The sequence below is a fragment of the Neltuma alba genome, unplaced genomic scaffold (genome assembly GCF_004799145.2).
Source record: "Neltuma alba isolate B1F8T4 unplaced genomic scaffold, ASM479914v2 tig00012714_pilon, whole genome shotgun sequence".
Classification (NCBI taxonomy): Eukaryota; Viridiplantae; Streptophyta; class Magnoliopsida; order Fabales; family Fabaceae; genus Neltuma; species Neltuma alba.
In genome coordinates, this window is record NW_021637140.1 from 164750 (window position 1) to 177921 (window position 13172).

Sequence of the window (13172 nt, forward strand, 5' to 3'; positions counted from 1 at the left end):
ATATGTAAGCAAAACTAAAAAGAAAAACTCATTAACTTTTTAAATAAAAATGAATATTATCTTATAAAAAAATTAAATCTCTCTAATAAAATTTATTTTATATTTTGAATAGGAGGGAGTAGTAATTTGGAGGGTGCTGTGATCTGTGAAGAGCACGTGTAAGGCAAGGACGACAAAAGAACGTGAAAACGACAGGTAAATTTAATGAAAGGCTTCGAGAGTCAAAACACAAAACGAATAATTGCGGCGCATGTCTCAAAACGGCCCGTCGGCTAATTTGGCCACTTGCCTGGCTCCGTCGTCCTCATTCGCCGCTCAAATTAATTGAACAGCACAGTCCCAAAAAGAAAAAATTGAACAGTTTGTTTTGTTGTATATAGCATTTGATAATAATGAAGAAGAGAGATTAAAAAGAAATGCCATTGCGAGAGAAATAAATATTAAATAAGGGAGTTGGGTGTTCAAAATAACGTGAAGATAGGATTCAAAGAACGAGGAGCAAAAACAGCCCATTCTCCAAATCTAAAATGGGGGCTAATGTCGACGACTCACATGCCCTCTTCTTATCCGTATCAATATCAATCAGGCCCCTCCGACCTCCCCTCGTCTCAACAAATCCATATCACTTTCATCTCATTTGTAGAAAAAAGTTTTGTTTTAAATATAAGTCATGTTTATTTACTATTTTTATTTTTATTTAATTTTAATTGGAAAGAGAAAAAGAAATGGCATATATGAGAATGATCTGTAAATATGAAAAGAAGAAGAGAACCTTGATGAAAGTAAAATTAAAAAAATTTATCAATTTAACCCATTTCATGATATAGAATAATACTAGTATGTTACAAGTGACTTACTACCTCCGGTCCTAATTATAAGACCCAATTGACTTATTTGAAGAGATTAAAGAAGTAAGTTAAGTTAGTTATTTGTAATAAATAAGTGTTGTCATTCCTAAAATATTCTTGCTAATTAAGTATATTGGCTAGAACTATCATTATTAAAAGGATTATCTTGAAAAAAAATGCATAAATATGAGAGACAAAATGGATTGGGGCATTATAATTAGGACCAAACAAAAAGTCAAACGGGGTCTTATAATAAAGACCGGAGGTAGTATATTAAAGGCCAGAGTGATAATTGTTATTTTTTTTAGTTTTTTTTAGTGTCTTTGCGGAAACATGCATGTAATAAGAGTATATATTTACAAATAAACATAATTTTAAAAAATATACATAATATGATTTTTTATTGAACACTAAATTGGTTTCTACAGTAATTGTTACTTGTTATTGTTTATTACCATGAATTTAAAATCCTGGAGGGATTAATCATGAAACAGAAAAGATTAAGTTCATTTGTAAATATATAATCCTCCGGTCCAACCTTATGGGCCAACCTTATTTATGAGAATGTGAACTCGCAGACAGCATCATGAGCGTCATATGGTGAGTTAGTGAAAACGAAAGATGGTCTTCAATCGAGGCATTCAATGTCACAAATAATCTCACAGGGACTCTGGAGCTTAGAGTAACTTTTTAAAAATAATTTTACCATATACAAGATACACATCTGGAGGAAATTTTATCTTAATTTGCATATAAAAAAAAGCTTTTTAATTGATTTCATCTGTATCCAAACTCTATAACTGTTTGTGATTATTTATAAGTAGCTTTCTAATCATGATTTACTAAATATGAAATAAGTATGGGAAAAATCTTATCTTAATATATATAAAACATGTTTATAAATGATTTTAAATGCTAATCTAAACTGGGCCTTAATTGATTGCTTTTGTGGAAATGTGCGTTCACCTGCTAGTTGTAATGTATGTGTTCAATTTCGTTGGTCAAAAATATGTTCCATTTTTTTCACTAATAAATTTATTTTTCACTTAATTAATAAAATTGGGTGATAAAAAAAATCTTTTAACTTATATTTTCTTCTTTTTTAATAACAACTTATATTTTCTAATCTAATATGCATGCATATATTGCTCCAAAAATATTCCCTCCGGTCTTATGTATAAGTTTCAAATTTAAAAAAAGGTGTGATCTATTTTATAAGTTTTAATTTAGACTTGTCTTAATATTTAATGTATTTTTTTTCAGTTTTGTCCTCAATTATTTATTTCTCCTCCTTTGTCATGCTCTCTCATTTATTATAAGAGTATATTTGAAAATAAAAATATATTCCTAACCTACTCTCTGGTCCTATTTATAGGGCAGAGAGAGAAATTTTTTTTGTCCTATTTATAAGTCAGTTCATTAAATTTTTACCATGAATGTACTATATTGTCATTCATTTATTATAGTGTAGATAGTTTTTTTTTTTGAAAAGTGTATATATTAAATAGTGATAAAGTTGAAAAGTTGTTTTGCTTTAATAAAAAGTTAATACAGTTTAAGGTTTTCCCTGGTCTGTGTGAAATATGTTAAAAATACCTTATAAATAGGATGAGAGAAGTATTTATTAATTTTAATAAATTTTAAATAATTATTTATTATCTATAAATTAGTTATTTAAAATATATCCTAATAGCAGCGTATTACTCATTATGTGTGGTGCGAGTAACTTTATATGGACTGACTAAATGTTCAATCAACCGTGCTATATATTAAAGACGCGACGCTATTATATTGGTAAAACTGCGAATTACTGCCATATCTTTTTTTTCTTAAAAAAATGTAAGTGCTTAAAATGGAATTTTCCTTTAACATATATGCATGCTGTTCAGTGTTCATCATCAAACCGTTTCTATTGAGTATAGCTAAAACATTAATGTTTATAAATTAAGGGATGATGAAGAGTGAATCTTAAGAAACGCAGCTTCTGCATGATTACTGGGATAATGGGATGATAATTAACTAAGAATATTTGAAATAATAGCAATGTTATGTTGCTCACTCCCATGATCCCATCTATATATATATGTGTGTTTTGTGGAAAATGTAAGGTGTGTATCACGTAAACTCCCCCATGAAATTGGTGTTTAATATATATAGGACTTAAATAATTAATTTACAGATATCAAAATTATTAGTTAAATTAATTATTTATAACAAATGAATATCGTATTTTTTAAAATATCCTAGTTGATTATATATATAAACAAACAACAAACAACAAACAACAAGCCTTATCCCACTAGGTGGGGTCGGCTACATGAATCACACGACGCCATCGTGCTCTGTCAACAACCCAATCCTTAGATATGTTGTTGATTAGGAGGTCTCGTTCAATGACCTCATTCAGCGTTCTTCTCGGTCTTCCCCTGCCTCTTTTTATGGGACTCCATCTTGTTTGATCCACCCTCCTCACCGGGGCCTTCAAAGGCCTTCTCTGCACATGTCCAAACCATCTTAAGCGATTTTCAACCATTTTCTCTTGGATAGGTGCTACACCGATTCTTGTCCTGATTATATATATCATTTTCTCTAGTTGATTATATATATCATCTGATAAAAATCTTTTAATACGTATGATTATTATAGAGATTACTTGCGGAGCAAATTAATAAATATAGGAAATAAATTGAATTACGTAGCCAAATTAAATTCATAACCATGCGAGCTACTAAATGCTACTTTCATGATATAACCCACCTGTTGATGAGGATCTAATAACAAGACGGGTCGAGCTGTACGGAAGAAGTGGGTTGTAAAGTACCGGCCCTTTGCTTAGAGAACAATTAACGCATAACCTCTCCTTATTTTTTATTTACGCAGACAGTTAAGTTAATACACTTTTTCTCTTTTAAATATACCATGCTCAATAGAGAATTATTGCCCCCTCTTTAATTTTTGTAGTTTTAAATCCAAGCACTAGCTTGCCAAGTATTCTGGAATACCACTGTCATCCTTATTATAAAATATTTATAATTTATTTTCACGTATCAAGAAAAGTATCATAGTTACATTTTGTCTTTTATATTTATTTATTTATTTAAAGATAGTTTTTATAATAATGATAGTTTTAGCCAATATACTTAATTAGCAAGGATCTTTTAAAAAATATAACACTTACTCCTTTGGTCCTATTTATAGGGCAAAGAGATAAGGTTTTTTTAGTGTCCTGTTTATAAGTCACTTTATTAAATTTTCAATGCGAATGTACTATTTTATTCTTCATTTATTATGGTGTAGATAATTATCTCTTTTGAAATGTGTATATATCAAATATGGGTATAGTTAAAAAAATTATTATATTTTAACGAAGAGTTAATGCAGTTTAAAGTTTTTCAGGGTCTATGTGAAATATGCTAGAAGTACTTTATAAATTGGATCAGAGGAATATTTGTTACAAATAATTAACTTATTTAATTTTTTTAATATGTTCAAATTAATCACTCAGTTTTTGTATTAAAAACCGGAATTAGTATGGATTAGAGCCACAACACGAGTCTACACTGCCTTGGATAATTAAGTTTGACCATCTCACATACCCGTAAGGAAGACGAAGTCCCACCGCATGCAATGTTTGACATCGTACAAGTTTCTCCGTTCTCCATATGCTTTAAAATATATATATATATATATATATATAATTGTATGCTTCGTCTCTTTCACTGGATCTCGAAAATTAATAAATCCATTTGGATATGAATAATTTGTGTGTGTACTGTTTTTCAGTCGATGGCTTAGAACATATCCGTTCAAAAAGTGCATGCACACCTGCAATTAATATTATTGGCATGAAGTTTCTGTTTAAAATAAGGAAAAAAAAATATATGAAAAACAATGAATATATTTTTGTACGTGTGTATGTATGTATACGTCAGGACAAAAAAATCAGAACATGGATGAATGGGCTAAAATGAAATAGAGCGCCAACAAAACAAAATAATTTATGAATGAGGGTTTTTTCGTGTAGATTTTGACATAACAATTCAACCCTAGAGAGTTTTTTTTTTGACAAAATGTTAATAAAAGAGTTGGTTTGATATTTAATTTGATTATCAATGTAAGACTTCAATTCACCTTATCTTTTATATTTATTCTTTTTTTAAGATAGTCATTATAGTAATTACAGATATTAAAAGTCATATGAAATGACAGATCTAACCAAGACACATATTAACAAAGGTATTTTAGGAACAATAATACCTTTTTATTACAAATAACATACACGTACATTAAAAGATCACAACTATTTTTTTTTTCCCAATTTGGTGGTGGTGGGAGGGTTGCTTGATGAAGAAGAATGAAGGCAGTTATGATTTCTTGTCAAGGTGGTGCACTATTTTAGTGAGAAAATAATTAAGCGCAATACTTTAGAATAAATTTTCTATAAATGTTCAGGTGATCATATGATTAGCTGTAAATATTTTTTTAACTATAAATTAAGATTTCCCAAATGCATACATTCATTATATGCACGATTTAAAAAAAAAATGATGATGACGGTGATGATACAAAAACTGAGTTAACATGAGAGGGGACAGAGCAGAGAGTAGAGAGAGAAGGAAGGGATAGGATTAGGATATAAACAGATAAATAGAAGGATAGATGGATCACATGGGGGGAGGGGGGATATGGGTGGAAAGGTTCACATGCGCTGGGTTGCATGGTAGGTGGCGTGCGGTTGAAGTATGGGTGCGGTGACGTGGAAGATTTGGGGGATCTGGTTGGTGGGTGAAAAGAGGGATCACTTTTTGTTGGATAAAAAGGCCTACGTGTCACTCACGCTTCCCTGTTCATTCATTTTACCAGCCTCCAACTGCACCAAGCCCTTTCCTCGCACGCACATCCCTTCATTACTGCTCCTCCAATATGAAAGCTCCTCTCATGCTCCCCCTCGCTGACACGTGTCATCATCACACCCCGCTCTGTTTTCCGCCTTTTTATATTTGCCCATAAATTCATTCCAAAAGAAAAACGAACATATAATTAACTAATTTATAGTTCTTGCAAAATAGAATTGATTAATTTAGAGAGATTAAAGAAACTAAATAAATTATTTTAAATTATTTATATTTATCATTTTTTCAAACTAATTTGTTTAACTTATAGACTGATATATACCATAATAATGCATAAAAATATTTTAAAGAGATTAAGTAACATATATTATAATTAAACAGTTTATTTAGTTTCTAAATCTTTTCAAATTTATTAATTAAATTTTATATTAATGACTCTACAGCTTGTATGTTTATGTATTCAACGTTGTATCTAATGGGACTCAATCTTCTCTCGAGATGCATGCGGTCAATGGCCTTTTTTTGAAAAAAACAATTATCTTAATTTGACTTAATTTATTTGTCTCTGTTTGGACTTTGGACTCTTAATCCTGTTTTGAACCGACGAATAGAAATGCTGCTGCACATGAAATTTTTTCACAGAAGGGAAGGAGAGAAACACAAGAAAAAGCAAAAGTTAAAAGTAATAAGGGCCCAACCGCGTTCGAACCGATGACCTCTTGATCTGCAGCCAAATACTCTACCACTGAGCTATGGACCCCACAGACACGCAACGCCAACAACAAAACGTCTAGTAATCTGTTTAGTCCGGATGAGAAAACCTTCAGAATTCAGGGCATGGAACTATTTTGAGAGTTGAAGAGAGAAGATGAGATCATGAGGAGGTAAAATAAAAGGCAAGAAGAATGAGAAGGGGAGAGAAAATGAAATCGAGTGATATACATTAGAAAAATCACAAAAAAATTCAAAAAAATTGAAAAAATGCATATAGGAATCCATTCACAAAAAATTGTTATGATTTGTTGTTAAAACTAATACTAATATTGTAATGAATTTTTATTTACAATTCTTTTTGCTTTTTTTTTAATGTATATATTGTAAAAATGAATAGAGGGGAATTATTTATAGAAATGGGGCAAATAATGATAATGAAGGAAACGAGAAGATATGCGGCGACACAGCACATGGGTTTAGGGTTTGATGTGACTCCCAACCTAAGCCTGGTGGCGCACATCGCTCCCGTCCTGTATTTTGCTCGCTCACATTTATTTCCCTTATTTTTTTGCCCCATTTTTCATAACAAATCCGCCTCATAAGATCTCCTTCGCCTCAAGCTTCCATTTTTCTGTCGGTTTCATGGAATTATTACTATCATTATTTGTATCATCTGAACTTGGGAACTTTTGTGAAGCGCCTGCAGTAATTAATTTCTTTTTTTAAAAAAAAAGGAAAATAGGGTTGAAAAAATGGAGAAGGTTTGAAGTTTAGGAAAATCCCAAAACAATAATTGTTGAATTTCAAAATTTTAAATTAAAAATTACTATAAAAATATATTATTATTTGCTTTTTGAGTATAGTAATTTCTTTTATAAATATAATTCGACGGCCACTTTTTTTGAATTTTTTCCTGAAGTTTTGACGGTGCGGGTGGATGGTGGCTTGAGCCTTTATGTGCGTGCATGGAATTACAGCGTACAAAAAAAGCGAAGGTGAGGGAGGGGCGCACGACGCCCAAGGTGGACCCCACTCAGGGTAAAAAGGCCCATTCCCATTTATGCTGCCGGGGGGGTCTCAAATCAAAAGATAACCTGCGCGAAGGCGCTGTTGTGTTGTCATCGGGGTTGTGGTCCCCACACTATTCCGCTGCTTATCCACTAAATGACTAAAATACCCCTCCCACGCCCTTTTAACTGCCTTCTTTCTTTTTCGCATGCTTCCCTCCCTCCGGTTACTTTCATCATGCCGCTTCCCACCAAATCTTCCTTCAAACTTCAAACCACCTATTAGTAAAGATGGCCACTTTCTTTTCTTTATATAATTTTTTTTTAAAATTTTATGTGGGTTTCTAGTTTAATCCTTCGAATTGATTTACATTTCATGATCCCTTGATTTTAAAAATACATTATATTTAAACTTATTTTATTTTGAACAGCGTGTAATTACTTTACCTAACATGATTTGGACACAGTTTTTTTTTGTAATAAAAAGTTTAGGTGAATTGAGTTCTGGGAGCTTATCAGGATCAGGACGTGCCTCTAGACTGGAAAAGCACTTACAGAGACACTTATAGATCGCCAACCAATAAGGCCCCCATATCGGCAGCGGAATTTAAACTCACAACTCTGTAGGTTATAAGCCAGACTCCTCACCAACTAGACTAACTTTTGTTAGTTGATTTGGACACAGTTAATTGGCTAATAAGTGTCATTTTTTTAATTGCACGACGGTGTCAGCAAGAGAAGAGAACAATAGTTGGATGGTGCATTAGTTCACATGAAGGTGAATGCGTGGTGAAAAGATCTGAGAAACTAGTTCATATGAGAGGGGGAAGAGGCAGTGATAGGAAAGATAAGGGTAACAAGAATGAAGGAGGAGGGTAGCGAAAAGCGGAAAAAGGAACAGGAAGCCATATATGCACAAATAATGGAACGAATTATTGAAGTGGAAGGAGGTGAGTGGATATTTGTGCCAAATTGGAAAAACAGACACGAGAGAGAAGAGCGAAGGATGAATTAATTCAGGGTATTTTTTTTAAAAAAATAAATTAAAGAAAAGAAGATGGGTTCATTAATTAGGAGATGGTTTTTTGACATATATAACTGTGTGTGTGTGTGGGAGCTCAAGTTGGGATCATACATTCACACTAACCGCACAACACAACGCCCAACATTTAACAGCAACAACTCCCATGCCTCCTCCACATGCTTCTCGTCTCTTCTCTCCCCATTCCTTCCTCACCCGCCCAACATATTCCCAAACCCTTCCCCCCCCCTCCAAAAAAAAAAAAAAGATCCTTCCTTTTTCTTAACTAGAAGATTATGCACTAACACTCCTATTTATGGGTGAGATAAAACTAAAATTGTAACTTTTGACTTACCTCAAAACTTTTATACTACTTCATTATGAGGTTATCGGCATATTATTCCCACATATTTTTATTTCATATACTTTTATGACGTTATTTATAAGTTACATTTAATATGTTTTACAAAAATTAAAAAAAAATCTTTAAATTTTATTAACCATCATTTAAAATTTAACAATACTTTAACTCTGTCTGTATTTAATGTATATTATATTTGATATAAACAAAGTTAACATAATAGACAGATAAAATTATATATTCACACAAAAAATTTCTGTCATTTTCTGATAAATATGACAAAAAATGTCATCTTCTTTTACCTTGTAAATAGAAACGAGCGGTATATGTATTCATTCCTCCTTACTTTCATGTTTTGCATGCAAGCTTTAAATTTATCAAAATTATAATATGTTTTATATCATCTAATTTACCAATGTTTTTTTTTTTTTTGCCAGAAAAAAAGCCTCAAAGCCTCATTGCATGGGTTTTTACCTTTTTCAGTTGAGTAGGGTTTTTGCTTCCTTATTACATTAAAAGAAAAAAGAAAGAAAAAAACTAGCCGGGACAGTGATAAAAACACAAAGGAGGAGAGAGGGGCATTAATTAGGGGGTAGTTAAATTTGTAGTGAACAGACCTGTTCACTTGATTCCCCCCACTCCGCCCCGCCATAAGTACCCCCTCTCCGTCTTCTCCCTTCTCCCCCACTCCCATTCCTCTCTCTCTCACTCTCTCTCTCTCTCTGCGCCTCTGCAATGGCTTCCTATTCCATAATGCCCTTCCTCTGCTTTCTCTCTCTCGCCTCGCTGCTTCTTCCTGCCTCTGCTCGAATCCCCGGCGTTTACTCCGGCGGCCCCTGGCAGTCCGCTCACGCCACCTTCTACGGCGGCAGTGACGCTTCTGGAACTATGGGTAAGCCTTCTCATTCTTCAATCTTCTATTTTTTCTCTACCCAAAATGCTAAAATCGTCTTCACCTCTCCCCTCCAGCCTTCTTCCATTTCCAATTAAACAAGCATTTCTGTTTCCACGCTGCAAAATCCCTTTTCCATTAATTTATTCCATAACCCCTCCCTGGTCCCTCCTCCTTTTTTCCCTACTTCCAAGTTCAAGCTCACAAGAAATGTTTCCTCCATTGCCTTCTATTTTTCACTTTACAATTCCGGAAAACATGTTTATTCCTACTTATTCTTTCTAAATGCTGACTATTTTCTCCCCTCTCCCCTATTTTTTTCCTCTTACTCAGAATGCGCTACACAACAAAAACATCACCCCCGATTCTTTCCGGTTTAAAAATCTCGGAAAACATATAGTTAATTTCTGTCGTTTAGCTAAATCAATTCATGTTTTCTGAAATGGTTGTGTAATGTGCATTTCTCAGGTGGTGCTTGTGGCTATGGAAATCTGTATAGCCAAGGGTATGGAGTGAGCACGGCAGCTTTAAGTACGGCTCTATTCAACAATGGGCTGAGCTGCGGCGCGTGCTTCATGATCAAGTGTGACCAAGACCCCAGATGGTGCAACCCTGGAAGCCCTTCCATCATCGTTACCGCTACTAACTTCTGTCCCCCCAACTTCGCTCTTCCAAGTGACAATGGCGGATGGTGCAACCCCCCACGCCCCCACTTCGACCTCGCCATGCCCATGTTCCTCAAGATCGCTCAGTACCGTGCCGGAATCGTCCCCGTTACCTACCGCCGGTGAGTAATTCGTCTCATCCCATTTTTGGCCAGCCTCTGTCTCGTGCATTGATCTAGTCGTCTAGAGTTTCCAATTCCCACTACAGGAACCCCCTGCAATTATGAAATTCCTATATTCTGAGCTGGTTTACTTTGTGCTAGTCTCTTGTTTGCTGTCTCAAGAGAATATGTTTTTGTCTCTTCTGGGTTACTACTGATTTGCAAGTCATGAGTAATTCCGATTAGATAAGTTTGCTGCAATGATGAAATTTAGATTCTGAGCTGGGTTACTACTGTCATATATTAGCTGTATGTCTGGATGTCCATAAAACATTGAAGCCACATTGTCGTTTGCAGTTATGAAAGTTGCATAATCAGAGCTGAATTAATTGTCATTTCCGAGATCCAGGTCCCCAGCGGAACACAGATTAGAACCGAAAACTGTTGTCCAAAACATTGCATTCCCACTGTTGTCTTCTTGTTCGCCGCGGTTTCCTTTCTTTTTTCCTCAGAAACCAGACAAAAGAAAAGCTCGCTCAGAAAACGCTCAGCAGTTTTCATTTCTTCGGAACCCATTTAAGGTTTTCGTCGGTTACCCGAACAGTACCAACGGAAATAACCCCACCTTCCCGCTTCTTTATTCCTTCGGGTTCGGGATCCCTCTTTTGAGGCAAAGTCCAAAATATCCTCGTCTTCTTCCGCGCTCCTACCGGGATTTGGGTCCTAATGTGTCATTCCATGTTTCCTCGGTCCGTCGAGGGCAATATGGTAAAGTAAACGGAGCTTTGTGCGAGAAAAATAAAGATTTTCCCGGGAAATCAGGGTAGGGCGTTTCCCGTGCCTCCGAAAGTCAGAGGGAAAGCATTTTACTCTGTTCCATGCCCATGTCGGGTCACACATCAGACCAAAAAGGCCACTGTCCTCGGGCGCTGTAAAACCTTAAAACAGGCAAAGTTTACCGAATGATTCATTTTTGTGTGTTGTGTGATATACAGGGTGCCATGCAGGAAGGTCGGGGGAATAAGGTTCACGGTCAACGGATTCCGTTACTTCAACCTGGTTTTGATCACCAACGTGGCGGGCGCAGGGGACCTCGTGAGGGTGAGCGTGAAGGGAAGCAAGACGAACTGGATGAGCATGAGCCGAAACTGGGGGCAAAACTGGCAATCCAACGCCATCCTGGTGGGGCAGGCCCTCTCCTTCCGGGTGACCGGCAGCGACAGGCGCACCTCCACCTCCTGGAACGTGGCGCCTCCCAATTGGCAGTTCGGCCAGACCTTCACCGGGAAGAATTTCCGCGTCTAAGATTTCATTTTCAGTTTTCCCGCCTTCCGACTTCCCTTTATTTTGCCGGGAATGTTTTTGAAGCCGCGGGGAGTCAAACTCAGATAGCAGCATCAGGAAAAAGCAAAGACAAGACTAGATAGGAAAAAGTGACAGGCACTTTTTATAATTACATATAGTAGTGTTACTGTGAGCCTGTGTGATTATGAACGTGGAACTTGAACTTTTTGGTTCTTTTGCTTCTTTCTGGGGTTAGCAAGTGTTTAGTGAACTGTAAAATTGCTGGTTTATGTTATTTAATTAGCCAGCACAGTAATGTGAGTGATGTGGAGTCTTTATTATTTGAGTGTGAAGTTGAAAGTGGGGTGGATTGGGCTGAGGTGGCTGCAAATGAAGGTGCAGGTAGCCCGCAGCTTGCTGCCTATTATTGAAGTTAAATACTACTATTATTATTATTATATTTACTACCACTGTCATATCCTCATTAGAGTTGTTATTTCCACTCTTTAATTTACTTCTCAAGTTATTTTTACAAATGACCAGAAAAAACTAATACTACATCGGGTCTTTAATATAAAATTTTATTTGATTTTAAATATAAAATCTCAATTCATTTTGTTTCTTCTATTTATATATTTTTTTCCAAGATAATTTTTTTAATAATGATAGTTTTAGTCAATATATTTGATTAGTAAAGATATTTTACAATATTTATTTATTATAAATAACTAAACTTATTTTTTTTTTAATTTTTTCAAATTAGTCAACTAGTTTTTATAATTAAGATCGGAATTAATATACAGCATTTATGTGTTTGTGAAAAGGAGAGTTGCAAATTGCGGATTTTCCTGTTCAAAGCCAACGAAACCAAATTCGCAGCAATACTTGTAATGCTCATCGTCACGTCTTCAACAACATTAAATATTACGAGTCTTCCCAGATGCTATCATGGGCCCAGATTTTCGTCTGGTATTCTTGCGTTCCTGCTGTCGCAATCTTCGCTATATTGACAATACATGCAACCAAATCTATGTAAGGTCATATTCATATATTTTTAACAATATAGTCATAATTGTTCATATAAAATTAATTTTTTATCATTATATTACAAAATTTAATTTAATACTCTTCGGTCCTAAATATAAGACCCTTATACTAGTACTAGTATAAGGGTGTACTAGTATAAGGATCTTATATTTAGGACCAGAAAAGTACCAGATATAGAGGATGGAGTGAATCAGTGAAGTCCATGCCCAACCTAATTTGTGCGGATGTTAGATTTGCCTTGGCTACCAATGGCCCAACTTTAATTTATTCTCTCTACATGTATACTTAATCACATTGTCATTAAAAAAAAGAAAGAAAAAACTACGACTGAGACATGCAGTTTGCAGAATAAATCACAAAGATATTTATGGAATTGTGA

The 13172-nt window shown here is 34.7% G+C and overlaps 1 protein-coding gene and 1 non-coding gene across 2 annotated transcripts; one reads left to right on the forward strand and one right to left on the reverse strand.

Annotated features, from left to right (window-relative positions):
• Positions 1-6389: 6389 nt before the first annotated feature.
• TRNAC-GCA (transfer RNA cysteine (anticodon GCA)) lies at positions 6390-6461 on the reverse strand. Its single transcript has one exon. It is a non-coding gene; the product is annotated as a tRNA-Cys (tRNA).
• Positions 6462-9486: 3025 nt separating this feature from the next.
• LOC114730146 (expansin-A4-like) lies at positions 9487-12205 on the forward strand. The gene is made up of 3 exons (XM_028917171.1): positions 9487-9696; positions 10165-10483; positions 11458-12205. Exons 1-3 carry the CDS (start codon positions 9540-9542, stop codon positions 11765-11767), a joined length of 786 nt encoding a protein of 261 aa, XP_028773004.1. The 5' UTR covers positions 9487-9539; the 3' UTR covers positions 11768-12205.
• The last annotated feature ends 967 nt before the right edge of the window (positions 12206-13172 follow it).